The 27480-nt window shown below is 52.6% G+C and overlaps 8 protein-coding genes across 8 annotated transcripts; 5 read left to right on the top strand and 3 right to left on the bottom strand.

Moving 5' to 3' along the window:
• Positions 1 to 1796: 1796 nt before the first annotated feature.
• On the bottom strand, positions 1797 to 2675 carry PV08_11180 (uncharacterized protein; the record flags this gene model as incomplete). Its single annotated transcript, XM_016385491.1, has 1 exon — positions 1797 to 2675. The coding sequence occupies one exon, from the start codon at positions 2673 to 2675 to the stop codon at positions 1797 to 1799; it is 879 nt and encodes a 292-aa protein (XP_016230435.1).
• A 708-nt stretch (positions 2676 to 3383) lies between these two features.
• Positions 3384 to 4062, top strand: PV08_11179 (uncharacterized protein; the record flags this gene model as incomplete). The annotated part of the gene is made up of 2 exons (XM_016385490.1): positions 3384 to 3395; positions 3649 to 4062. 2 exons carry the CDS (start codon positions 3384 to 3386, stop codon positions 4060 to 4062), a joined length of 426 nt encoding a protein of 141 aa, XP_016230434.1.
• A 2377-nt stretch (positions 4063 to 6439) lies between these two features.
• On the top strand, positions 6440 to 7863 carry PV08_11178 (uncharacterized protein; the record flags this gene model as incomplete). The annotated part of the gene is made up of 2 exons (XM_016385489.1): positions 6440 to 7246; positions 7300 to 7863. 2 exons carry the CDS (start codon positions 6440 to 6442, stop codon positions 7861 to 7863), a joined length of 1371 nt encoding a protein of 456 aa, XP_016230433.1.
• Positions 7864 to 8699: 836 nt separating this feature from the next.
• PV08_11177 (uncharacterized protein) lies at positions 8700 to 9302 on the bottom strand (the record flags this gene model as incomplete). Its single annotated transcript, XM_016385488.1, has 2 exons — positions 8700 to 8970; positions 9202 to 9302. 2 exons carry the CDS (start codon positions 9300 to 9302, stop codon positions 8700 to 8702), a joined length of 372 nt encoding a protein of 123 aa, XP_016230432.1.
• A 2376-nt stretch (positions 9303 to 11678) lies between these two features.
• Positions 11679 to 12343, top strand: PV08_11176 (uncharacterized protein; the record flags this gene model as incomplete). The annotated part of the gene is made up of 2 exons (XM_016385487.1): positions 11679 to 11780; positions 12041 to 12343. The coding sequence occupies 2 exons, from the start codon at positions 11679 to 11681 to the stop codon at positions 12341 to 12343; spliced, it is 405 nt and encodes a 134-aa protein (XP_016230431.1).
• A 1087-nt stretch (positions 12344 to 13430) lies between these two features.
• Positions 13431 to 19404, top strand: PV08_11175 (N-acetyl-gamma-glutamyl-phosphate reductase; the record flags this gene model as incomplete). Its single annotated transcript, XM_016385486.1, has 7 exons — positions 13431 to 16065; positions 16119 to 16170; positions 16266 to 16318; positions 17019 to 17061; positions 17125 to 17265; positions 17376 to 17510; positions 17601 to 19404. The coding sequence occupies 7 exons, from the start codon at positions 13431 to 13433 to the stop codon at positions 19402 to 19404; spliced, it is 4863 nt and encodes a 1620-aa protein (XP_016230430.1).
• A 1872-nt stretch (positions 19405 to 21276) lies between these two features.
• On the top strand, positions 21277 to 24846 carry PV08_11174 (uncharacterized protein; the record flags this gene model as incomplete). Its single annotated transcript, XM_016385485.1, has 3 exons — positions 21277 to 21787; positions 21840 to 24608; positions 24722 to 24846. 3 exons carry the CDS (start codon positions 21277 to 21279, stop codon positions 24844 to 24846), a joined length of 3405 nt encoding a protein of 1134 aa, XP_016230429.1.
• A 921-nt stretch (positions 24847 to 25767) lies between these two features.
• PV08_11173 (uncharacterized protein) lies at positions 25768 to 26712 on the bottom strand (the record flags this gene model as incomplete). Its single annotated transcript, XM_016385484.1, has 1 exon — positions 25768 to 26712. One exon carries the CDS (start codon positions 26710 to 26712, stop codon positions 25768 to 25770), a length of 945 nt encoding a protein of 314 aa, XP_016230428.1.
• Between the last annotated feature and the right edge of the window lie 768 nt (positions 26713 to 27480).

The following is a 27480-nucleotide window of genomic DNA, read 5'->3' as shown; positions in this document are numbered from 1 at the left end:
GCACCATTGGCTGTAAGATCTTTACGTCAAAATGCTTACAGCTCAAGATGCAATAATAATTTCAAGCCCATGGCTCGTCACGCGGAAGCCTGAGCGCCCAAAGGGGCACCGAGCAAATGACAGCACATGGCCACCAATGAAAGCCCCTCGTAACCGAGCCGCTTTCCTGGTTCAAGCAGTCCTAAGATGCCCCTGCAGATCGCGTCCGCGGCCGGTTGATATTGACAAGTTTGTTGGGGTCGGTGGCCGACAAGGGTCCAGCCACACCCTGTCTCGTGTCGACGCTTTAGATCCTTTTTTGGATCAAACGTGCATGTGTCTTGAAGGCCGTTGGACCTGCATCAACGTTAGAGTGGACGGTATTCGCACAAAGTATAAGTCCGCGTTGAGAAACTGCCAATCCGGAAATTAACGACCTTCGGCCGGCGTCGCCGATTCATGAGAATAGGAACTGCATCGATTATCCCCGCCGTCTCAACGTTAGCATGCAGTCGCCGCATCTGCTGATCAAGCAAGCCTGAGGAGAGGACCTCCTGCAAGAAATTGCTATTCTACAAATCCCTTTCACCAGATATCGGTAGGGCCGTAACTCGGTGAATACCAGGCTGGCCATTCGACGTGTATCTGGATCCTGGACATCCGGTCAACGTGTAAATTTCGTCTCTCTACGCCATTCCGGCTCCTCAAACATCATCTATATCATGATGCACTAATGTCTCGGGCAGCCGCATGCGACGACAAGCCCCCCATGGACCGAGAATCACCCCGAATGGTTCATATGCTCAGGGGTGCGGAGGATGTTACACAGTGAATCAAAACTTCCCACCGCCCTCAGAGCAGGCGGCCCAGACTGCCGGCAGCCGGAAGAGGCTGACGCGGATCCAGGGTTCTGGAACCTGGTGCGTGCGTCTGTAGTGCCATACGTTACCATACGTTAAGTTTTCCCAATACAGCACAACCAACACCGTGGTCTTCGAACGTGTACGTCCCACTCAGGCCACTGCCTTCTGAATATAGCGTTGCTGTTGCGACGCGAGTTGTTAGGTTGATAGTGGACGTGAAAGGCCTGCAATGTCATTTTACTCCCCCAGAAATATGCGATGGCTGGCTGAAAAGGACAAGCGTGCTTGTGGCTCGCATTTCTCACATCTAGATCCCTCTGGGTCGCCGGTAGCTGAGGCCCCTTGACGAGCACCGCGAACCATGCCGCCTCGTTCAGCGAAGAGCGGCAATTGCCCGAGTGAAGCGACGTGGTCAGACTGCTGCCAGAGACGAACTCAGTGTAGGGACCCTCAGCCTTAGGAGGCCTTTTCCGCGCGAGGCGCCGAGCCACAGCGGCTTGAGGTTCTGTCACTTCTTGTGCCAACAGTTTCCCTAGATTTAGATCCAGCCCGCGCCAGCCAATCTACCCCGAACCTCGGAACTGAGGTACGTTTCCACTTTGTGGTGAGAACTCGAGAGCCTGAGCGTTTGTGGCCGGACTTCCCAGGGCTCCTTTTTTAGGGGCATGTCGTACCAGGTAGATGAGAATGATTTTGTCGGGAACCCAGCCAGTGCATTTCACGCTTCACTCCCGACGACCAGGCACAGGCATCCTGATGACCGCCCCGGCTCGTTTCCCAACATGGCCATTCCTGTCGTGGTGTTGAGAGGGCCCCTTTGATTCCAGGAGCAAATGGCCTTGCAATGGGCCTACAATACCTTTTGCGAGGGATAATGCTTCTCCCTATCGAGGCCAGCGATGACTGTTAATGGCCCGCGGTCGAGGACAAAATTGCCACAAACCCTTTGGTTTACTACTGACTTCTCTTCTCGTCCATCCAGATATAACAAAGCTGATCTCGAAATCCGTACCGACAGTCTTTACCCGATGCAGGTAGCGGTACCTTGACCAAGGGAAGATCCGCAGAGTCTTGCAGAACCTCATCCAGGGCGCAAACACCTCCCGTGTTGACGTCGAGCACGAAGTTGATTTGTTTCACATGCTTGGGTAAGAAAGACACGATTTCCCTGACGTTGACGGGACCCCCCCATCGATAATCAGTAACGACGGTGCCCTTCAGCTCCTGCAACGCTCGACGATACTCCCGCTCCGGCGTGTCGAATGAGAAGTGACGGTCGAAGACATATAGGTCGAAGACGAGCCTCGGTCGGGACGACGTGTCCGTGCCGAACGAGGCAACATACTCCTTCAGGTGTGGAATGGCTTGCCACAGGAGGTGCGTCGACGGCTGGACAATGAGCAGCTCCAGGCCGGAGCATTTGTGATTAATGATATCCCAAACCCTCGTCGACTCCTCGCCGTCGAGGCAGCAATTGTTATGGACTGTAAGAACCCAGATCGATGCCAAGGCGACGGCACCCAAACGGCAGAAGACGCTCAGGTCAGCGGGCAGTTGGAAGCTATTTGCACTATATGCGAAACGAAGGGCGTCGGTTCCAAGGGCCTTGTTTACTCTAAAGATGGACGTCTGGAAGATCGGCTCGGCGAGGTCTTCTTTGTCCTGTAGCTGCAGGGGCGCGAGGCTTCCTGGCCCTAGAGGAATTGGCAATGCTCGATGACAAAACAGATGCTTGTATACCTGATGGCGAACCTCAAGTGGTAGATCAAGTAGGCCGATCGAGCTGCTTGCTGCTGGACTCTCCTCTGGCTCTGGCTGATCCGAGGCCGTCATGACTGTTTCCGCAGAAAGTGGCCTGACATACTAACAAGTGGTAAGCTGTGTAGCTTGAATAACGCCGGTCAATAAATGTTTGTCGCGGCGGGTGCGTGAGTCACGAGAATGGGCTGGTGTGCCAATGTGACAGATTGTTGACCATCGAAACCCATAGAAAGTAGGATGTACTCTGCATATATATATCTGTAATATAATGGAGATGGAACAGACGATCAACAAAAGTGTCGTGTCACCTGCACTGCCGCAAACGATTTTGGGCGACGTGTCTTTCTTTTCCAGAGAGTGGCGTCTGAGGATAAGAATCTTGCAGCAGTGCCGCGGTCTGCTTGTACGAATGGCAGAAGAGAAGGTTGAGTGAGGTGCATCCGTGTCCGGGAGGACGGAGTTACAGCATAGCATTTCCAGTTATACGAAGGCGGAGGCGAGGGTGAGGCCGAGGCGCCTGTCCGAGAGCCCCAACACTCCGTCACGTGAGCTGGGTCAAGCGGAGGCAGCGGATGACGTCGTGTGTTCTGTGCGCTTCGTCCTTTGACTCCAAGTGCTCGCACGAGAACATCTACGGGAGCTTTCGAGTTGAACCGTCCTGCACCACGTATCAAACAAGATATCTCGCACCTTTTGCAACGGTAGCTACACTAAACCCACGTCGACTTTTCTTTGCTCTGTATGTGGCAACCAAAGCCTAGTAAAGGCTGGGTATCCAATATGTTTCGCATGGTACGTACATTGGTACAGACCGACCAACCGACCGACGGTGTTGTTGTTGGGATGTTGGAACGGGAGGAAGATACTACGACGCCTGCACGATTCATCCACATACCCATGCACATGCACATGCACATCCACCCCCCTTACACATAACCCTGCTTTCTGTATGTTTTTCGGAAGAGAGACGGGGGAAGAGAGAGAGAGAGAGAGATAAAACCAATTTGCTAACCTCGTCCCGTTGCAACATTTGTTGTGACAACAGTCCAAGACCCTCGACGTCATCACCCTCTTCCACAAACCGTCCATCTCGGCCTCGGTACGCGTGCAGAATCTCCTCAAGCAAGCGTCGGCGCAGGCCTCGCAGACCGCCACAGAGGACCAAGCCACGGATCACACGGCGCAGAACGAGACGGTGACCCGCGACCCTTTCGAGATCGAAGTCACCGAGGCGCCGCCCACTCCGGACCAGCTCAAGAGCATCTTCGAGTACCTCGGCGGCGGGGTGGCAGGGGAGCTCGTCAAGGGCGCAGCTAGCCAGAGCGACGCGCTGAGAAAGGTCAAGGAGGATGGAAACGCCTTCACGAGACCCGTGGTCGTGGACTGGACGAGGGGAAAAGCCGTGATCGGTGATAAGCAAAGTGAAATTTTGAAGTTGTTGAAGGCGGATGGAAAGTAGAGAGGAAAACAAATGGAAAGCACACATTTCCCCAACGCAGTGCACATGGATTCGCACTCCCGTGCACTCGTACACATATACTCACTCACACGCGCACATACCCACGCACCTAAGGACAGTACGTTACAATGCGAGTGAAGTGGAAGGGATTGTAAAGGAGTGGTTGGTGACGATGGAGAAGTGGGCGTCAGGACCGATGTACATGTTTCGTTGCTGTCGCGTCTGATGGCCGAGAAAGCCATTCGATATGCTAAAAGGGATCTCAATCGCCGCCATTGGCATTCACATACCCTCCTCGAGGACAGGATATGAGGTTTATCTGTTTATTACAAAAAATCAAACTCGAGGTGTTTTGGAATTGGCACCTGCAATGGCCACCGTGCCATGCTACGTTCCTTTCTCTCCGTAACTTCGTACGGGCTGTGTTTCTTGAGGCCCCAAATCGTCACATAAATCGAGTTTGCGTCATGATGCCAGCTAGCGGGGAGGTTCTTCTGACATGTTGAGATAGATTTGACGGGCTTTAGCAAGACCGCTCTCTCATACTGCACAACAAAGCTTGGCCGCGGAGGTCACTGCCGTCCACACCTCATCCAAGTCATAGTTCACCGTCTTCATTCAAACCCCAGTTCTCGCTTGCTCAATAAAAACCGCTTCCTGATCATGGTGGCATTGACTGTTTCTCGTCAGTAAGCATGATATGAGCCAACGCCTCTCTACGCCGCACGACCAGCAAAGACCAAATTCTACACCCTGAAACGTCCGTGTCAAGACTTTGCATGTCCTACCTTGATATTCAGTGACGGCTCCGGTACAGGAGGATCAAGGATGTCTGGTGGATGGTGTACGTGGCCGTTTGGATCGTGGTGAGCGTCTGAGAGTGCCAATGGCGCCAGTGGATTCATGCTTGAAACAGCAGAACTGACCTTGTCACTCTGAGCAATGAGCAACAAACAGAGAGATCATCTGTAGCCGCTCGAGTTTTCAGGGACAAAAGCGGCCCTTTGTCTTGATGTCTAATTCTCGCTGCCAGTATTGAACAGACAGCAGATGATTGAGCCAAGGGAGGCGCAGTAGAAGCTTAAGCAAAATGCCCACAGTGCTGGAGTCGGTGTACCTGGTCATGTCCCTTTAATGCCCAGAAGCCAAGATCTTGAGGGCAATTTGCGAGATCTCGGGACGCAGCATGAAGGGGGTGTGTGTGTCAATGGCTTGTCAAGTCTTCCCTATGTTGTGAAACAATGCAAAGGGGGATCTGGCGCAGCGCAAGGGGTCAGAGAATCAGGAGGACAAAGGAGATACATCATCAACCTCCTTCAAGACGTAAAGAGACGTCTTGACTGTTTCTCTTCACCAAGCCAAGTGTCCGTAAAGCTCTTGACTTTTTGAAGTGGCAGTGGAGTGCTTACGCGGAGTTGGACTTGGTTGCACGGAGTGCCGCCTGGGCGAAAGGCTGGGCATTATGAGGTGAGGCTCTGTGCAGTCATCACACAGGAGATGTTGTTGTCGTGTTCTCACGAGAAGGGAGGATGGTGTTCTCGCGGCAGATGAGGTGTCTCGTTCTTTGGTGACACTGAGGAGGCGACTTAATGAGTCCAGGGTGAGATGTTGGAAGCGAGGAGATGGACAGATGTAGTAAACCACAAGTGTGCCTGTACATATTGTACTGGAGAGAGTTATGGGCGGCCGCCGCCAAGGGCGAGCCACCTACTCGTTACCTAGAACGCCAGTAGTGGGGGTGCTTATGCTACATGCGTACCTGCGTTTTAGGCGCTGCGAGCCTTGTAGCTGCAGGCGACTGCGTCACCGGTGACCGGCTTCGCACTCTCCTTGATGTAATGATTCGCTATAGCGAGGTCCCGCCCAGATCCGTTGCGCAGATGCGATACGTTACCCTGGTCAATGCCCAGCGACATTCCACTTTGTTACTCCGTACATCAAGAACAAGAAAGCCCAGTCTGTCCGGCTGGCACTCTTTGTTTGCCCTTTCTTCAGACCGTCACTCGCCTGTGACTCAGGATTTGCCCTCAGATCACACCCGTTCAAAAAAGCACCGAGTCTTTCGTTCAGCGTCGATTGATTCAATCCATGTCACTCGCTATCGAAGTACCTCCGTAAACGAACGCCACCACACCAATCTCAGCCGTTGACTCCCCACAGTCCGGGATCTTCGATACCCCAAGCGATCGCCCCCACGACCCATCAAAAGCCTCGCGAGGCTCGCGAACTGACCATTAGACGACATCGACACCGAGAATCGATTTGCCTGGTGAAGTAGGAGGAGGGGATTGTAGTAGAGATAAAGAAGCAGTTTCAGACTGGTTCCTCAACAGCATTCAGACAGCAAATACGCTCTGTCCTCGTTCAACAAACCACAATGAAGCCATTCAGGCGAAGATCGGCCGAATCATCCCTCGCTGTAGCCATCCTGCTATGCATCCAACAAATTCAAGCAATCACCCTCGACCTCCAAAATCCAGATTCGATAAAAGCCGCGTCCAAGATCGTTGCTGATGAGATGGTCTCATACTACACTGGCTACCGGCCTGGGGACGTGCCTGGAAATCTACCAGCACCGTACTACTGGTGGGAAGCAGGTGCCATGTTCGGAGCGTTGATCGACTATTGGTATTTCACTGGGGACGACACCCACAACGCCATAACCACCCAAGCCATGCTTCATCAGGTCGGTCCTCAGAACGACTTCATGCCCCCCAACCAGACCAAAACCGAAGGAAACGATGACCAGTCCTTTTGGGGTATGGCAGCGCTCTCTGCCGCAGAAGACAACTTTCCAAATCCTTCCGCAGACCAACCCCAGTGGCTGGCGTTGGCTCAGGCAGTGTTCAATACCCAGGCAGCTCGATGGGATACCTCTTCCTGCGGTGGTGGATTGAAATGGCAGATCTTCTCTTTCAACGGTGGATACAACTACAAGAATACCATCTCGAATGGCTGCTTCTTCAACATGGGTGCTCGCTTGGCGGTGTACACCAACAATCAGACATATGCTGATTGGGCTGATCGGATGTGGAACTGGTGTAGTGCAATCGGTCTCATGGATGACCAGTATTTCTTCTATGACGGCAGTGATGATCTGCTCAATTGCACCAAGCTTGATCATCTGCAATGGACATACAACGCTGGGACCTTCCTGGTCGGTGCTGCAAACATGTACAATTATGTAAGTGATCCATCGCTTTTGAGAGAGAAGGACACCACTGACCTCTTTCACAGACGGATGGCAGCCCGGTTTGGGAAGCCCGCATCAACGGCATCATCAGCGGCATCACCAAGATTTTTCTCAAAGACAATGTCATCTACGAACAAGCTTGCGAACCTGTGGGGACCTGTAATATCGATCAACGCTCTTTCAAAGCTTACCTCGCAAGATGGATTGCCGCCACGATAGTCAGAGCGCCCTTTACTTATGATCAATTGAAGCCAATACTGGAGGCATCGGCGCAGGCCGCGGCGGCATCATGCACCGGAGGTGACGGAGGAGCTTCTTGCGGACTGCAGTGGACCACAGGAGCATTTGATGGGAGCACCGGTGTTGGCGAACAAATGTCAGCATTGGAAGTCATACAGTCGAACCTGATAAGCGTCTCGGCCGGACCAGTCACAGAAGGATCAGGAGGCACCAGCAAGGGTGATCCCAGCGCGGGTACAACAAGCGATATTGGTCCTGGAGACCTGCACGCGGAGCCGCTCACTACGGCAGACAGGGCTGGCGCTGCAATTCTGACGGTTTTGATATGTTTGGTCATTATAGGAGGCGCTTGGTGGATGGTGATCTGAAGCTATTGTCGCACCTTGCGGTCATAGCGTTGAAACAAACGTGGCAAGCTTGCATTTTTCAAAGAGCGGCATGAGAGCGGCGTTTCTTTGCTCCTGGCATGTGCCGAAAGCACTCGAGAAGTGGCGTTACGGAGACTGGGAAAGTCCTTTCCTGAATTCAGGTGAGAGTGCTCGATGGCTAAATGAAACGGATCCACAGGGAGTATCTGTGTTAGAACAGCTTAACAGGCCGAGCCTAGAGAGCTTGAGTTACTGCCATGGTGCATGGTAGAGGAGATTGTCGTGATACCCCGGAATAGAATCCATATGATTTTGTTGTACATGTTCTTCTTTCCTACAAAGGTTGCAATTCCCTCATCAATCATTGCTCTTGGATAACGCCTGTGTGGAAATGCTGAGATTGGTGATAGTTTACCGTCGTAATTTTCAATATGTGCGGTCGCTCATGTATACCCTAATCCCCCCCGGATAAACGGCTCTCGTAGCATCAAAGGAGGCTTCTCGATCTGCTGATGTCGAAAATTTCATACCGAAGGGGCTCTCGCGTTCGACGACAAGAGAAATGTCTCTGTTCAAATCCCGAGACAGCCACACAAGTATTCTGCCAATCTTTTTTGCCTAGTCCCATCAGCCTGCTGCGGTTGAGGTTTTTCTTTATACTCGATACGAATGAAAAATTAGGATGAGAGCACCTGAGCCAGTACTGGGACGGTGCGGTTCGGTTCGGTTCGGTTCGGTTCGGTTCGGTTCGATTTGGTTTGCGCTTTGCGTTATTGGTAAGGGTAAGGCCACGGGCATGGGTCGTAGAAGTTGTATAGATATGGCTCTCGGTTTATCTATCTCCCCTGCACCTGAGCGGCTCTCATCTCCTCCCTCATTTTCTGCTGCAGCGACTTCTCCTGAGCCTCTTTGACTTGTAACTCTTCCCGCGCTTTGGCTTGTGCTTCGGCCGCGGCGACCCATATGGGTTTGTCGGACTTGCTGTATTCCTTGAGCTGGCTCAGGAAGATTTCATAGTCCTTTGTCCGCTGGTCCCGGAGCTCGAGGTTGCGCTTTTGTAAATCCGGGCTGAAACTTTTGAAGACCTCGCCTTCGGAGGGGGTGAGGCTGGTTCGGTAAAGATGAAGGTGTCAGAGAAATAACAAGAGAAATTCGGCTTCGGCGCATGCAAAGCTGACATCATCCTCATCGGTGTTGATGTTGGTTGTGTTGGGGGGGTTTGACTTCTGAGGGGTGGACGGTTTACGGGACTTACTAGTACATCAGCGCCGGACCGCCGATGCAGCATGTTACAAAGCTGTGGAGGGGAAAAATTAGCTCAGGAATGAAACCTCTGACGCATGAGGCGAGGGAAGGGTTGTAGTCTGGATATAGGAATAGGTATAGGTGATACCGTACACTGCTGCCATTTTGGCGTACATGCCGCCTCGGGAAGCCATGGTGAGAGCGCAGGTGTCGATGAGATCGACGAAGGCAACAACAGGTAGACTGTACCGCGCAATCGTCGAGAGTGGAAGGATTGGACTGAACGACAGAGGACAGGTTCCGGTGTGCTAGGTAGGTACACGCTGCAAAGATGTCGCGTTACGGTTGTGACGAGTATGTAGAGAAGATCTGGGGATCGATCGACTTTCGATGATGCATGACATTTGTCTCTGGAGATGCGCACTTGGCAGGGCTCTGATTGGCGGGGAGAGCAAGAGTTTCTCGTTCTCGTATTCGTATTCGTGGGAGATGCAGACCTAGTGCGCTGGTTATCTCTGCCTAGGTAGGCTCAGCTGCTCGACTGTCATCTAAGTATTTTGAAAAGAGGTTCTCTATCCATGACAGCTATTGCACGTCTAGATAATTGTGAAAAGTGGTCGGAGGCAAGATACAGCGCCGTATAACCGAATGCTCTGAGCGGCTCGAGATGGGTCCCACGAGCCAACGACTCTTTTTCCTTTAGGAAGGGAGGATGTTGTAAACGACGGGCTTCGTCCACACCCAAGTACAAGTGTGGTCCACATCCTCTTCATAGCCGGGAAGAGCTTAAGCAACAGAGACATGGCTTCACGGCATATAAGTGAGGAGAAACAAGTGAAACCCCAGTACCTGCTTCACAATGCTTCGTCATCTCTCACACTCTAGCTGGCAAGCATCTCCGAAAGGATGGCTGTTTGGTGAGTAAATGCATGTATACGCACTCGAAAGTCTGTGAGATCGAGTCAGATCTTGATGTCGCTCTGGCTGATAACACGGCTGGGAGACCGGCCGATGCCAGTATGCCGCTGCTCCCCAACGGGGTGGACACCAGCACCATTGGCCACCACCCCAAGCGCCCAGGAAATCTGCTAAACTCCAGCGCGACGTTCGGGGAAGAAGGCTTCGAAGACGATCCGTCTGAAGGAAGAAATTGTCCAGGAGACAAGCAACTATTGGCTTAACACTGGCGCAGGTGATCGAGCTTGGGGCTGGCAGTAAAGCGCAGCACCTACGTGCCGATGCGGCCGGTTGATGGCCGTTCTGGAGCATGGGCAACAGTTTGACATCAGAATTTGCTGTGAACGCCTTCATTGCGACCATACGCGCTCCAAACCAAACATGACCCCCGCGACGGGAATCGTTCGTGGGAGCCATAGCATTGACTACCCGAAGGGCGTGAGCGGCGCGACTTGGAACTTCTGGCGATTTCGAATGCAGCTCTTCTCTTACACCTGAAGAGGCTCATCGGCTGTTATTAGAAAAGCAGGTGGCGAGACCTGCTCAAATCATGCGAAAAGCCTTATGGGTTCCCTAGAACTTGCGACGAAGACTGGCCCTGAGGTTTGGTAGTACCATCGACAGGAAGGATTGGAGGAGGAACGGGTATGCTGTGAGTGCAGATAGCATCGTCCATCCTCCTCCAGTATGAAGGTTTATCTGATCAAAAAGACTTCGGGAGTAACACAAGACAATTTAGACCAGAATCATTTACAAATCCCTGTAGAACGACGACATGGCGGGGTGTGAAATAACGTTCCCGGTCTCCGGGTGCTGTTCAATTAATGCAAGCACTATACTCCGGTCCCTACCTAGGCATCCAGGAAGACCAGGCTCACTAACTAGTTAGGCTGGGATTTGAGGCACCGGATTTTCGCGGACGCAGGTGGATGGTCAGATAATAGCCTCAGTTCCCAGTTGCCCAGAGCACCGCCTCGCTTCACCAGACTAACCGGCCAAATTGTCAGCCACCGAGAATATCTTCGGCCCTGATAACATAAGCACCCATGGGTGTGGTCGAGAGATGAGAAATAATGTTTTTTCGCAGGGTTAATACGCACGTAGGTAGTAAAAGATTAGAAACAGGAGCGTGTCTTTCCAATGCGACCAATGTTCCTGAGACATGAAGGACAGAGGGTGATACAAAGTGCAGATCAAACAAAGCACCAGCCAAATCGAGTGCCTAGAGCAGCCATCACGTGCTGATCATGGTACTGTGTCGTACTCCGTACCCAACGCTTCAAGTCTCAAGTGCCTGTGGGTGGCCAAAGTTGCGCGTCCAGCCTCCGCCCCCTTCCAACCTTAGTGAGAAGCCCGGGTTTTGGCGTCGCAGACAAAGCGCCAGATTTACCCAGCCCATCGTCAGCTTCTCGCCAACCTCCAGTTCGTTTTATCTTTCATCTCCATTCCCACCTCTCTACTACTCGCAGCCTCTCCCATCAGCATACATTCATCTCGAAGACTACCTGTGATTGTCGTAGAGTCTTTAGCACGACAAAATCCGACCCTTCCGCTCACAGCCTACCCCTTTCCGAACCTCGCTTTATCGCACGCTTTAAACATTACCAGCAACCATGGCTGATCGAGAGCAACCCTACGACCCCTACATCCCCTCGGGGGGACAAGGAGGCGCACCGCCCGCCGGGGGAAATCAGAGAACGGCTGCTCTGCAAGCGGTACGTGATGACTTCCATTCGAGTTTGTGATGAGACGAGTCTTGCTGTCACTTGCGGTTGGAGCGGCTGAGGTATTCTGCTGCTTGGACTGTCGCAGGTGGTGTTCTTGCATGAGATCTCATCAAGGACTGTCGCCACGACTCGCCCAACCATTCAAAGAGAAGGCCGGAATCATATTAGCCATTTCGGGCCTATGCCGATCATCGACTCAAGAGTCTGAAGCGCTTTTGAAGAATTCCCGCTGACTTATCGTGCTGTAGCAAATCGATGACACTGTCGGGGTTATGCGAGAAAACATCAACAAGGTATCACAGAGAGGCGAAAGATTAGATTCCTTGCAAGATAAAACCGACAATTTGGCGGTCTCGGCGCAAGGTTTCAGAAGAGGCGCCAACCGCGTCCGGAAACAGATGTGGTGGAAGGATATGAAGATGCGCATGTGCTTGATCGTCGGCATCATTGTCCTGCTCATTGTCATCATCGTCCCGGCTGGTAAGTTTCTAGCGACCTCGGACGAAGCCAATAATGCTAACACCTGCACAGTGGTCGCTACCCGACACTAGATTGGGAAAGAGTCGAGCATGACGACGGCGATGAAACCCACGAAACGGATACAACTTTCCTGACGACATGAAAATCCAGACTTGACCTTTGGGCTAGTGATTGTACAATATGAACTGGTCGAAAGGATTCAATGCTTTCTTGAATGCATGCGATAGGCTTCCCTCGGCACATACCGCTCCAAAGGATTTATGAAACCATCCAACATGTCCTTTGAGCTTCTGGAGGAGACTTTTTGAGAGCGTGATGATGGGCACTGGTATAGTGCTTCAGGGCGTCCAGGCGCGACGGGGCTGTAGGGCTACCTTGTTACAGTAATATGAGCTCTTTTTACCAAGTCGTATTGCTTTGACGGCACTGCCATGGTACGTGATCCTGAGGGCGTGTCTGGCTCTTATTTCTAGCCATCGCACACCAATCTCTCCGGCAAGCTTGGAAAATTCCCCGTAGGACTCGTAGGACCGACGTGTGCATATGGGCCTGCATAATTAGTGAGTGCGATGGGCCGCTTCGTCCAGCATTATCCTGTGTATATGTGACGTGCTCATAGTCCCGCTTCAATCGTCGTGTCTTGCAAGACTGCCCAAATTTAAGCAGCACATGACCGCCCTGATACTACGCGCTACGATTCGAGCGATCTGCAGCAGCTGTCAATACCTGTTGCAGCACTAGTACCGTAAGTACGCGGTCCAGGTAGAGAAATCGAAAATTTTTCCTAGTAGCCGAAGGTCGGCGCCCTAGCAGAACAGCCCGGGCACGCCACCACCAGTGAGATCGCGAATGGGCATTTGGGGTCGGTGGAAGACTCATCATCGTCCCCCGCAAATATTTTGTTCTCTGGGTATGCATGCTGCATGAGAGAAAAAATTGTGATCAGGGACTACCTGGGAATTTTCGCGTCATTTTACAAAACTTCTTCGGCGTCTGCAGGTTAGATCGGGAGGTAGACTTCTTCCTGCTTGTTGTTCAGACTCGAAGCAATACTCCCCTCTCTGCCTTGACCGCCAACCATCCCAGCCTCAGGCCGAGAGCGATATCATCTTTCGATTCCTTGAAGTGGTCTCTGGGTGCCGCATGATCTGAAGAACAATGTCTGCGATAGGTGCAGCTGCAGCACGGGCAGTCAGTCGAGCTGCTGCAGCTCCTGCTGGTCGTCCTCGATCCTCCCGAGCTCTACGTCTTGCTCGGTCCTCCCGCACTCTGATCGCATGTCCGATCACCTCTCCACGATCCTACTCATCCCCTTCTGCCGCCAACCCGTCTACAAGGTCTACTGTGGTGCAGTTACTCAGCAACATCGGGTCCAAGAGGGAGGTGCAGCAATATCTCTCTCACTTCACCTCGGTCTCCTCCCAGCAATTCGCCGTCATCAAGGTCGGTGGAGCTATCCTGACCGAACACCTTCAGACACTGTCCTCTGCCCTTGCATTTTTGAACCACGTTGGCCTCTACCCGGTCGTCGTGCACGGTGCTGGTCCCCAGCTGAACAAGATTTTGGAGGACTCCGGTGTGGAACCTCAGTTTGAAGATGGCATTCGGGTGACCGACCCGAAGACCTTGGGAATTGCGCGTGCGCTATTCCTGGAAGAGAACTTGCGTCTCGTCGAAGAATTGGAACGGCTGGGTGTGCGCGCCCGACCGATCACGTCGGGTGTCTTCACGGCAGACTATCTAGACAAGGAAAAATATAATCTCGTGGGCAAAATCAACCATGTCGATAAGAGACCTATTCAGGCCGCGATTCAAGCAGGCTGCTTACCAATCTTGACGTCCATGGCCGAGTCGAAAGACGGCCAAGTTTTGAACGTCAATGCTGATGTTGCGGCTGGTGAATTGGCCAGGGCACTCCATCCATTGAAGATTGTCTACCTGTCCGAAAAAGGTGGACTGTTCAACGGTGACACCAAGGAGAAGATTTCAGCAATTAACCTTGACGAAGAGTATGATCACCTGATGACACAGTGGTGGGTTCGCCATGGCACGAGGTTGAAGATCAAGGAGATGAGAGAACTTTTGATGGACTTGCCTCGAACCTCCAGTGTGGCGATCATCCACCCAGCCGACCTGCAGAAAGAACTATTCACGGACTCGGGGGCAGGCACTTTGATCCGCAGAGGTAATAAGGTTCACATCAATACCTCCATCGACCAATTCGAGGATATCGACAAGCTCAAGGAAGTTCTCATTCGCGATCGCGCCGGACTTGATGCCAAGGCCGTCGTTGACCAGTACGTCAAGGGCCTGCACAACCGTGAGTTCAAGGCCTACTTTGATGAACCTATGGAAGCGTTCGGTCTCGTGTTGCCGCCAAACGGAGAGACCACACTGGCTCACCTCGCCACGTTGACCATTACCAAGAATGGCTGGCTGACCAACGTGGCCGACAACATCTTTGCTGCCATCAAGAAGGATTTTCCAAAGTTGATGTGGACTGTCAAGGAAGATGATGAGAACCTGACCTGGTTCTTTGACAAGGCCGACGGTAGTCTCTCTAAGGACGGTGAGGTTCTCTTCTGGTACGGCTTGGAGACTAGCGACGAGGTTAAGGATTTGATGGTCGAGTTTACGAAACACGGCCGACAAATGTTTGGCGACATCAATCTCGAGTCCAAGCTCGTCCGTGCTGCTCGAGCTGCTTCACAGCTGGCTGGCAAGGCTGCTCAATCGGCTGGACTCACCCAAAAGAGAACATTTTCGACACAGGCTAATCCTTTGCGCTCTGCACGACGGTCTCGCTATGTGACAATGCCCGCTCTCTCCGTTCGTACCTATGCTTCTACAACCAACCCAAACCCTCCTCTAGGTTCGAAGAACAGCTCCAACCCCAAGCCATCACGGGTTGCCCTTATCGGAGCCAGAGGCTACACCGGAAAGGCTCTCGTCGACCTACTGAATCGTCACCCCAACATGGACCTGCGCCATGTCTCATCCCGAGAATTGGAAGGTCAGAAGCTCAAGGGCTATGACAAGCGGGAAATTATCTATGAGAATCTGACTGTAGAAGATGTCCAAAAGATGGAGGAAGACGGTGCTGTAGACTGCTGGGTGATGGCTCTGCCCAATGGTGTCTGCAAACCGTTTGTGGATGCTATCGACCGTGTCGGCAAGAACAGCGTCATTGTCGACTTGAGCGCCGACTACAGATTTGACCCTGCCTGGACTTATGGCTTGCCTGAGTTGGTCGACCGTTCCGCCATTGCCAAAGCTACGAGAATATCTAATCCTGGTTGCTACGCGACAGCAGCTCAGATCGGCATTGCTCCTCTGGTTCCGTACCTTGGTGGTCAGCCTACCGTTTTCGGTGTCTCGGGTTATTCTGGTGCTGGTACCAAACCCAGCCCAAAGAACGATGTGCAGAATCTCACAGATAACATCATCCCCTACTCTCTCACCGACCACATCCACGAACGCGAGATCTCCACGCAGTTGGGAACTCCCGTCGCTTTCATTCCTCATGTTGCTGTTTGGTTCCAGGGAATCCACCACACAATCAACATTCCCTTGAAGGAGGAGATGAAATCGAGAGATATCCGAAACCTGTATCAAGATCGCTATGCCGGAGAGAAACTGCTCAAGATCATCGGTGAACCCCCATTGGTCAAGAATATCGCACACCGCCATGGTATCGAGGTGGGCGGCTTCGCCGTTCACTCCAGCGGGAAGAGAGCGGTCATTTGCGTCACCATTGACAATCTGTTGAAGGGTGCTGCAACGCAATGTCTTCGTAAGTTTGTGGAACGTTTACACCGAGAATCGTCACTGATAATCTACTTGCAGAAAACATGAACCTGGCGTTGGGCTATGGAGAGTACGAAGGTATCCCATCCGAGTAAACGAAGAAACACCGTCGGCGTAGTTCCACCTCTCCTGAGGTGCTTCGTCACCTTATATATGAAAAGTTTTTTGCGCTTCACGCGCCTCGAGCATCGAATTATCTATCAGGGTTTCGAATGGGATTTTAAAGCTTTGGCCAGGATGTACCGCGAGCCCTTCGCTGGCACTGACCTAGAAAATGCAACGATGGGGCACGAAAAAAGCAATTTCATATAGCTTTCGCTTTATAAACCTAGAATCAGGTGAGCAGGCTATTCGAGGCAAGCTCAACAGGTCTCGACAATCAAGGTTGATGCGAACGATTGCTCTACAGTAAATACGGGTTGGGTTTGGGAGTTTGTAGCTAGGAGTGGGCACAAAGAGATGGTGGCCACCGTGTCGCACTGTGCTCGGGAGGTCGTTACTGTACGGAAAAGGGAGATAATGATCACGATGGCTTCAACTGATTTGTGGTTTCTTCGACCTTTGATTCTCCTTTTTACCCTGCGCCGACTCGACTGAGAAAACAACAGAGGCAAATTCTGGTTGCCCTCCGAGTCATCCGCGTTTCTCATTAAGTCTTTGAATGCCCTTGCACCTGAAGGACTCCTACCCCTACTTCATCTTCACCTCGAATAGCCTCCGCTCTCCATGAATTTGTACTTCACTGGGGGCTCGCTAACCAGACACTTCATTTTCATCCACGGCCTACCTCTCTTACATGGCACAGAGTAGTTCATTCATGCTGTATTCGCCTAGCCCACGCACCCCATGTTCTACAGTCACGAAAGTCCGTACTACCCTTTCCTTGCGTGATCCGGAAGAAATACCAGTGCAAGCACTAACAACAATCATTTTCTTCAGTCCTGACGAGCCGCGAGCACGGCGTAGCGACAATATGGTACGCGTCCAAACCCATTCGTCCCAGCGGCGGCGGTCTCGTCATGCTGACATCGTTCTCTGTATCAAGGCTGGTCGCGACACTCGGGTCCAAATCCAACCTGAAGAAAGTGACGCGTAGAGCGATCCTAGACGTCAACGTCCCGAAAGCATGCCAGACCATCACGGAGCCCGAATTGCCCATGGCGCTACGTCTCCAGGGGAGTTTGTTGTATGTTTCACTCCACTCTTGAATTTTCCAAGAGGAAAACCAAAAGGAAATCAGCTCCCCATACGGTAAATGTCTTGTGGCTGTTTGGTCGTTGACTGTTTGGACGGCAGGTTCGGAATGACACGAGTCTTCTCGCAGCAATGTGGTTATGTCCTGGTCGATGTCACGAGTCTGAGGGACAAGATGAGGGGGACTGAATATGCCTCGAATGAGATGGAAGTCGATCCGGAAGTGAGCAAGACGAGGTGAGTTTCAAACACCGGTATACGTGCTCCGAAAGAGGGAACGGTACACGAGAATAGGCAGAACTGACATGTTCCGTAACTGCAAAACAGACCTGAACAGCTCAACATTCAAGAAGACCCTTTCTATTTCCCCGAGATGCACCTCAATTTCGACCTCGCTGCTTTTGGTATCATGTCTGAATACCCGACGGCGAATAGCGGGACCTCACCACACAGCCTTCCATCAACGCAGTCGAGCCTACAGGTTGGTGACGGGGACTTTGATGAAGAAGAAGGAGAAGAAGCTGGTCTGGACATACCTTCTTACAGCACGCCTGGAGGAATATCGGGGTTCGTTTCGGCATCAGGAACAAGCTTTCATACAGGCAGCGGCAGCAATATACAAGAGCGTTCTTTTCTGTTCGAGGACGAGCCCCTTGTTCTCGATGACCCTGTCTTTGACCTTGGGGATGACGGGTTTCTGCATCCAGCTGTTTCCGCAGACTTGCAGGACGAAGGCGAGACAGGCATAGGTGGGCATGCCTTACTTGGACACGAGGCGGGCGACGCCGACAACAACGCTGGCGGTTCGATGGCAGATGAGCACTTCCATCTGGACGACGACATCGTGATGTTTGAAGACGCAGAACCTGTGATTCAAGCTCCTGAAGGACCAGAGGCTCGACAATCTGCAGGTCCAGAAGATCAACATGGCCTATATGGGACTTCCCTGACCGGGCCTTCCCAAGAGCAGTCAGAGACGGCTGAGGCACCGCAGCAACGGGTACGCCAGGTAAAGCCTCTTCGGCCAGACCAGCGGACAGAGTTAAGCAATCGAGACCTGAGCGACTGGAACCAGAACTATCTTGCCAACATGGAAGAAGCCATGATCGCACAACAAAACAAAAAATCTCACCGTGAAGCAAAGAAGAACGCACAATTCTGGGTGATGCAACAAGGTATCGGCAATATTGCCGCCAATTTTGGCGCAGACAGAGAACCTCACCCTCATGCGTTGTTCAGTGGTCAGCCACTCTGGGATCTGCTAGAGGGTGCAGCCACTGCTCTCAAGAGAACGCGCAGCACCTCAACAACCGACGGGGATGAAGACGCGAGACGAGTCAGAGCCAGAACAGCTTCCGACGAAGGTGTAGCTCGTGGACACCATGGCGACGGTGATGGCTTTGTGTTTGGTGACGATGACGTCGCAATGTTCCCAAGCGACGACTTCAACCCTGAGAGCGAAATGGGTCGACAAGCGCCGTCGTCGCTGCCTGACCGATCTTCAGGTATGCCCTGGAACGTCTCCGCATCTCGTCATAGTTCAACTCAGCCCTTTGGGAGCGGATTAGCAGCGAGATTAAGTTCCAGTGTTGTAGGAGGTGTACCCGGTGGTATGGAACTTGTTGGTCCACCTTCGGCACTTGGAAGGCGCGGATCGCGTCTCACGTCTGTAAGTCCCTTGGTAGGAAGAGGCTCGGTTGTATCCAGAATCGGCAGCCCTTCGCATCTCACCAGCAATGAGGATGAATTTGCGGACCTGGATGCCCAGCTTGGCCTGGGTACCGACTTGGACTTCGAGTTGTACGGCCCGGCTGCTGAGGTCGACACGCAGACAGCGCAGCAGAGCTCGTGGATTCAGATGGCCTTGGAGAACGAAGCCAACAATTTTTTCAGTTTCGTCAAAACGAAGATCAGCGAGCAGCCACGTGATGAGCAAGGGGAGGGCGACGGCGGTACAAGTGTACAGGACAAGATCACCTTCGAGGAGTTGCTGCCATCATCTCAGAATTCGTACGTTGTTGCTGCTCAAGGCCTTCTCCACGTTCTCGCATTGGTCACCAGGGGTTTGCTCGGGGTGACACAGGATGACCCCTTTGGAGACATCGAGATTACAGTCGTCAATTTTTCATGACTGCTGGTTACGAGAGGAAGTGAGGGAACAGGGGTTGAAACACCATGGTACTGTACGGGATAATAGTGGACCTGTCGGTCCTATGGTAAGAAGGATATTTTCCGAGTTGTCGCCGTGGTCTGGCTGGACGAGAGAGAGCTACGTCGTGTGCGCAAACGGGTGCAAGACTTTTATGATGTGGACATCAGGCCGTGGATGCGACGAGTCTCGAGAACCACGGGAGAATAATCTGTACAAGTAATCAGAGTTGAGACCGGCAAAAGGACAATCCGGCTTGAAGTAGCTGAATCAACATGTCGTTTGTTAGGCTGTTATTCACACCCGCTCGGCGGTTGAAACAGTGATCGTCTGCGAATACCCGCGAGGCTGGATCGGTGGCTGTGCATGATGAATGTGGCTGAGACGACTCCTTAGCCTCACCAGCCACAATCTTGTGTGCTCACGTGGAACTCTCAGTTTTGATATGTTCATGCCGCTGATACGCTCATGAAGGCTGCTCATATCAAGATGACGGTGCGTGAGGATTGACTGCTGGAGCGGCAGGGCTGGTGAGGCAGGGCAAAAAGTAACTGTGCTTATTAGGCTCGTGAGGCGCACGGCTGTCATTTTAAGGAGGTGGTTTAGGTTAGAATATCCTCCGTACTGCGAGACGCGGTGCTGTAAGTGGCTGGGTCACCGCAGGTCAGTGGCTGTTTCTAGGGCCCGACGGAGGCCAAAGAGCGCACGGTGCGGGTACGCCTTCGCGTCAGTGGCCCATGTACCTACCTATATGGAGAAGAGAGTATTGTACCTACAGTAGCTAAAGCCTACAAGGACCTAGATTGGTGCAACAGCCTATAGGTAGCGATCAGTGCCCGAGATCAAGCAGCTGGGCGAGGCACGCGAACAAATCAAGGATCTGTGCCTGGCAGCTCGCCGACGAATTTTCTACAACCATCACTAGTTAGGCTATGGAGATGGTAATCATCAATATCCAGTACCCAGTGTACGAGTACGAGTATGGTCCTGAAGAGGTATTGCACCTGTCCACGTACTCATGGCTACGCTCTGTGAGGATGGGCTATAATCGAGAGACTCGTAATCCCTACGGAGATTCACCTGCTATCCGACCTATGGATACGTAATCCGAGATTGATGTCTCTCTAGACTGGTCCTTTGGCGTCATTGACCTACTGTACTCTCTTTACCAGAACTTCCCGGGATCAGGGGGATGCCTAGCTTGATGTGCCTCTGGCAGATGAAGAAACCCCCTACAGGCCACAAATCCAACAAGAGGGAGCTGGGATCGATCGTAGTAGCCTTCAGAATGGAGTAATCATACCTTAGGGGGCTGTAGGCGGCCCTCTGAGTGGCTTTAGGTAAGCCTAGTGAGCCCTAGACCCCCAAGCCTAGGTAGGTACCCGACCGTAAGCGCAGTAGTTTAGGAAACTTGGAAGAAGTCTCGCCCCAAAGCGACTCGCGCTCCGTACGCTTCGACCGTCTCCCGCACTGTGCATTGACCTTGCATGTCCACCGCACACGAGCATAACCACCGTTGTGCTCTTTGTTGTGACAACTCGTCATCGTGGGACATTCTGTTCACTTCATTTTTTTCAGTTCGATCCTTTCAATTATACTTTCTTGAGCCGATCTACGCCTGGTTGCGTTGGCAAGGCATTGTTCGCGCTATTCACTTTCCATCACACCAGTCCATAAGAGCAAAGAAACTTGGGTCAACTTCTACATGTTGACCTCGACTTGAACCAGCTTTGCTTCGTCGGCCACTTCTTTGTTCTGCGCCTTCTGCTGCAAGCCCTCGCCATCCTCAAGAAAATAATAAGCGCAATCGTCGGCTGAGATCGTCCTAGGGCTTTCCTGCGTCAGCTTGCGACAATGACGAGCAATCAATATCGCCAACAATGGCAACAAGGCCCAACCCAGGTGCAGCAGCCGTACCAGTACGATCGCAGGGATGACCAAAGGCTATGGCAAGAGAATGGGCGCAGCCAGGGGGTATATAATCAAGACTATCAGCAGTACAATGACTATCCCCAAGATCGCAACGGATACGATGGCGGCTATGGTGATGTCCAGCAGCCTCCAATGAATTATGGTCGTGACGGACATTGGCAAGGTCGAGTCCAGGATCAATATCGACCGAGTGGCTTTCAGGATCCGCCGTACTATGACAATGGGAATGGGTACTCGCAACCGCCGCCGCCGCAGCGCGATCCCTATCCTCAAAATGCCCCGTCACCTAGCCGGACATACCAATACGACGAACGTTACCGTACCAATGCACCGAGCAGGCCACAGCCAGAGCACCATCATAATCATTTAGGTGGACAGAGACCGTCGCGAGAGGCCAGATCTGATCCCTCTGTACCACAGAAGAGATCGAAGAGTAAGACCGATCATATCATTCCGTTCATGTAGGAGATGCTGACAGGCAATAGCGCGGGAACGTATTCTAGCTGAGCCAACATCACCAAAGAACCTAGCCTGGGACAATCCTTTTGGCGCTTGGCCGCAGAAGAAGAAGCCAGGTGACAGGCACAGGCACAACAGCTTAGATTCGGAGCTGAAAGGTCTGAATCTCCATGAGAGACCAGATAGTCAAGAGGCGCGACCAAATACGTCTCATGGACATCGAAAGAGGGACGAACATAGGCCGAACACTGCACATGGCCGCAGACCTAGCATGGAGCGGCCTATGCCACTTCCGATGGATCATCCGATGCAACCCCCGGAGATGATGTATCAACACCAAGAGCCAAGTCCCCCAAGGGATAGACGTGCACAGGCACCATCCCGGCCTCCACCGCTTCAAGACTTCGGGATGGCGCAAATGGATCTCAGCAGACCACCACCACTTCGATCGCAGGAGAACATCCCTCCCTCACCTCGACGTGGACCACGGCAAGATCCACGAGGAGCTGCACCCCTGAACAACAGTGAATACGAGCAAACCGGGCCTTATGGCAGAGTGGACAGGTATGGTTCTCCAGAAGAACATGGTGCGCACGTGAACCGCCTACCTCCACAAGCTGCTCAGCGCAACGATTATGTTCCGGACGAAGGATATGGGCAAGACTATACTTCCTCAAGAGCATACAAGTCACCTGTAGAGCCACCACAACAGACGCAGCAACGCGGGCCAGTTCGTCCGGCCCACACAGAGGGGTTTGACCCGAACGGCTACCGAGGAGTACCCAACACTGTCCAGGGTATCAAGACAAGGAGCCGGGATATGCCCAACTTTGATGCCATACCCACCAATGCGAATGAAAAGCCTGAAGACCACATCAATACTGGGCAAGGATCTTTTGACCGGCAGGTTTATCGGAAGCCAACATATCAGCTCCCTGGCTCGTTCCCTGCTCCAATTGATACAGCCGACATTAGACCATCACCACCATTGAACTACAACAACAATGGTTCGCCTCTTGCCGAGTTTACTTTTGATCTGCCGCCAAGCAGAACCAATGGCTCAATCGACCGACCACCGCCAGAGTCGCACCAAAACGGTTACAACGACCCTCCCAAGCATGGGCCTGGAGGCTATGAGAACCCTCAGCGCCCGCAGCAAACACAGTTTCCTCCTCGAACAGCGAGCAGGAACAACATGAAACCGCCACCTATCGGAGATTTACCACCCGTGCCCAGCAATGCTCCTACATACCGATCACTAAATCAAGACCAATATCCTGCACGCCCTCATACGAGCAATGCCCAGCGACCTGCACCGCAGCCTGATATCGCAACACCATACGATAGAAGCTACTCCGACCAGTTTAGGGCTCCTTCGGCTCCTATCCCTAATGAGTTCAACCAAGGCTACGGTCCAAATGCAACTCAACAACAGAGACAACCTTACGGGCAGCAACGACCTATTCCACGAGGAATGTCTCAGGAGAACTATCCGAGTGGTCCACCACAAAGGAAACCGTCGCAGGATAACTACATCCCTGGTCCACCTCGACCTTCAACTTCGTCTGCTCATCCGGTTCCTGTCAGACACTATGGCGATTCGAGCGTCAAACTCAACACCAATCCAGATGCTCTGCCTGCACACCCAGAGCCAGTTAGGGGCGGTGGAAATGGATATCAACCACAAGTCCAACCTCCTCAACCGGCAACGGCGCGAGCACCTCTACAAGCACAAGCAGCACCTGTAGCAAAGCGAGATTCTGCTCCCGGCAGTAGCGATTCGCCAGCTGTAACACTTCAAGAGCTCAACAGCCTTCGTGTAGAATACAGCAAAAATCCGGCCAACTATGCTGTTGGTTTGAAGCTTGCAAAGAAACAAGTCGAAGCTGCTAGGGTGCTTGCGGACGAAGGTGGTGCTGCTGATGCTAAGACAACTCAAAAGAACAGAGAAAAATACATATTCGACGCCCACAAACTGGTCAAGAGATTAGTCGCGGCGAATTATCCTGACGCCATGTTCTACCTGGCAGACTGTCATGGCCAAGGTCTCCTCGGACTTCCAGTTGATCCAAAAGAAGCGTTTCATCTGTATCAATCCGCTGCGAAACTCAACCACGCCCAAAGTGCGTACCGTGTCGCCGTTTGTTGCGAGCTGGGCTCCGATGAAGGTGGTGGTACGCGCCGTGACCCCTTAAAGGCGATCCAATGGTACAAACGCGCGGCCACACTGGGCGATACCCCTGCCATGTACAAGATGGGAATGATCCTGCTCAAAGGTTTGCTGGGGCAACAGAAGAGTCCACGTGAAGCTGTCTCGTGGCTCAAGCGCGCAGCCGAACGAGCCGACAAAGACAATCCGCACGCTTTGCACGAGTTGGGTCTACTTTACGAGTCTGCGTCCGGCAACGACAGCATCGTTCGCGACGAGAGGTACGCCTTTCAGTTGTTCCAGCAGGCGGCCGAGTTGGGATACAAGTACTCCCAATTCCGGCTTGGGTCGGCGTTCGAGTACGGTCTTCTCGGTTGTCCCATTGACGCACGGCAGAGCATAGCTTGGTACACGCGCGCTGCGGCACAGGGTGAACACCAATCCGAGCTCGCCCTCAGCGGGTGGTATCTTACTGGTAGTGAGCCACTGTTGGTTCAGAGCGATACCGAGGCGTTTCTGTGGGCTCGAAAGGCGGCTAGTTCCAATCTTGCAAAGGCCGAGTATGCAATGGGATACTTCAACGAGGTTGGTATCGGGACTGGAGTTGATATCGAGGAGGCGAAGCGATGGTATTACAGGGCAGCATGTGAGTGACTTTGGGCTTTTCCTTTTTTTTTCGGCGGCAGTTGTCCTGACTGTCATGGTTGTTTTTGTTTTTGGTCGTTACGAAACTAACATGTCGTTTTTGCCACATCGCAGCTCAAAATTTCCCCAAAGCCCGAGAACGTCTCGAGGAATTGAAACGAGGTCAGAAGATGCAGAAGACACGTGTTTCACGATCAAATGTCAATAGACAGAGTGACGGGGAGTGCGTAGTCATGTAAAAGGAGAGTAACCCCCAGAGCCCATCTCATTATGAAGTCCGACGACGCCAAGAGAGTATTACTGGTGGTTGTAATGCGGTAGGGGAGGGAGGGGAGGCCTGGAATGTGGTTTCATGACCAAAACAAAGAAAGAACAGAACAATATACCCTTGGTTGCGTTGGTTGTATGGATTGTACATTTGCGAGAATGATGTACTACCTACTTACTTGTTGTACATGTCATAACATGACTGTGGCCGAGTAGAGAAGACACGGTACTAATAAATCTTTGCTTGATATGTTTACAGGAAAGGGCACCAGAGTTACTGGTGAACCGAATACGGAGTGTGGATACGATGTGGACTTTACACCTCTCGGGAGTCTTATGCTACGACTACCAAAGAGAGACCGAAGTCACTCGGGAGATTGGAAACGTTCATAGACAGGCACTTGACGGTCTATGATGGAGACGAACGAGTGCCAGAACGACGGGGCGATGCATGTACCGTATGTACCTCGGTAGACCGTGGGTTGGACGTGTGTTCTTCTACCTGTGTTTTGATCAAGGCTCAAGTTGGATTTGTTGGCTGAGCGAAGAAGCAGGTGCTCGCAAGGACGTGCTGCAGAGGTACATACTACAGAATACATATATCTAGACCATCACCGGTAAGAATTGGAATTTTCTTGGAGTGCTTGGTTCGAAAAAAGAAACTGAAACTGAAACGAAACGAAAAGCAAGGAAAACCGCTCCCTCCCAAACCTACCTTTCTGGGTGTTTGATCGAAATCGAAAGTCCTTAGCAACCAGCCTCCCTCCATCCGAGCTGACCATTTGAAGTTCGAAATACCTAGGCAGGCAGGCAGGTAAGGTAGGTGGCTGGCTGACAATGTCTGGAGTTTGACCTCGGAAAGATGGCAGTGACCTACTAGGCCGTGGTGCGATCTAAGAGTCTCTTGATGGAGTTCGAATTTTGGCCATGACGCCTCGCATTAGAGCTTCGACGTCTTCCTCCTTCATGACGGGAAGTCCGAGCAGGTCGTTGTCCAGCTTTCCACCAAAGTCCTGTCCGAAACCTGGGCCCCAGCAGGCCCGGGCGATGAAGCCCAGCATCGCGGTCGTGTAGTCGCCTTCCTCGACGGCCTTGTGGGAGCGCTCCTCGACGTCGGCGGTCGCCATCGGGGTCGTGTCCCACCCGGCCTCGCCGTCGATCTTGGTCGCGATCCGCATCAGCTGGTTCTGCGTGACGGCCGCGTCGTGCACAAAGACGTGCCGGTTCCTCGTCTCCTCCGGGTGGGTTATCACCGCCACGACCGCCTTGGCGATCGTGTCGAGCGTCGTGACGGAGTTCGGCACGTCCCCTCCGTCGTACACGGTCGCCGTGTGCTCCTTGAGGTTCACGATGAGGCCCAGTTCGAGTTGCCAGTCGAAGAACGACCCCGTGTTGATGATGGAGTACGTGAATTCCGGGTGCGCGGAGGCTCGGCGCTCGAGGTATCTCTGCGTCTTGTCCTTGTCGGCCCAGAGAAGTGGGAAACGTCGAACCTTGCCGTTGGCGCCGTTGCCGTACTCGGACGGGAGGAATCGTTGGACGCCGGCCTCGACGGATGCGTCGATCAGCGACTTCTGCGCGGCGAACAGGTCCTGAGAGCCCAGCGCGCTCACGACGACGTCCGCACCTGAGAGCGCCTCGACGAGGGACCGGTGAGACGCGTAGTCGACCTCTTTTACTTGGACCGTGGCGTCGGAGTCCGGTGGGAGTGGGATCTTCGAACGACCCCCCGCCCGCGTGAGGATGGTGAGTGGGAATGACGCGGATACGAGAGCTTTGAAAATGGATCGGCCGAGTGTCCCTGTGGCACCAACGAGAGCGATGTGCGGTAGAGACATAATGGCCTGTCGAATCGCAGAGGATCAAAGAGATAGGTTTCAGAAGACGAGAGCGGACTTTTGGATATTAGTTAGAGAAAGGGGGGGAAAGACGTAGCAGTGGTGATGACAGGCTTGATATCAAGAGTGTGTATAGGAGCGTCTTCTCCTTGACTTCGTAGGGCAGACCGAGGATCTACAGGACTCAATTTTACTTGCAACAATAAACTGGTCGGTCACTTTCACATCTCCTATGGCCGCGCTTCGACCGTGGCCTTTGTAGGTGGGCGATGTCCTTGGTAACAGATCGTGTCGATGATCGATTTGATTTGTAATGAAAGAAACCGTGTTGACGTTAGTGCAAAGCAGAGTACCACGGCTCTTATAGCGTGCAGGAGAAAACTCCAGGGTGCGAAAGAGGAGAAAGAAGGCCTTGATAACCGAGTACCTGGGATGTACGAGACCACGGACGAAAGGAAAAGACGGACGAAATCGATAGTTTCAGCAATCATCAACTTCATCGAACATCGAGCAGAAACGGACAATGTAGATAGAAGTTGAAACGAACTGAACTCCACTCCACTCGATGTCCTATCTAGACATTCGATCCACGGAAATCCATGCTCCCACCATCCCTGTTCCTCTTCTGCCCAGTTTCCCCCAAGCACAAGGGCCGGCAACAAGCAAGTCCAAATCTCGCCGTGGGCAGACGTCAAGGAAGAGGCAAGGAGGAAGCTCTTATCCATCTGAATTATTCTGGGACTCAAGGGCATTGAAACGTGAGCGTAG

Source organism: Exophiala spinifera, assembly GCF_000836115.1.
Source record: "Exophiala spinifera strain CBS 89968 unplaced genomic scaffold supercont1.9, whole genome shotgun sequence".
Lineage (NCBI taxonomy): Eukaryota > Fungi > Ascomycota > Eurotiomycetes > Chaetothyriales > Herpotrichiellaceae > Exophiala > Exophiala spinifera.
Note: the sequence above shows the minus strand (reverse complement) of the source record. Positions and strands in the feature narration are given on the sequence as shown.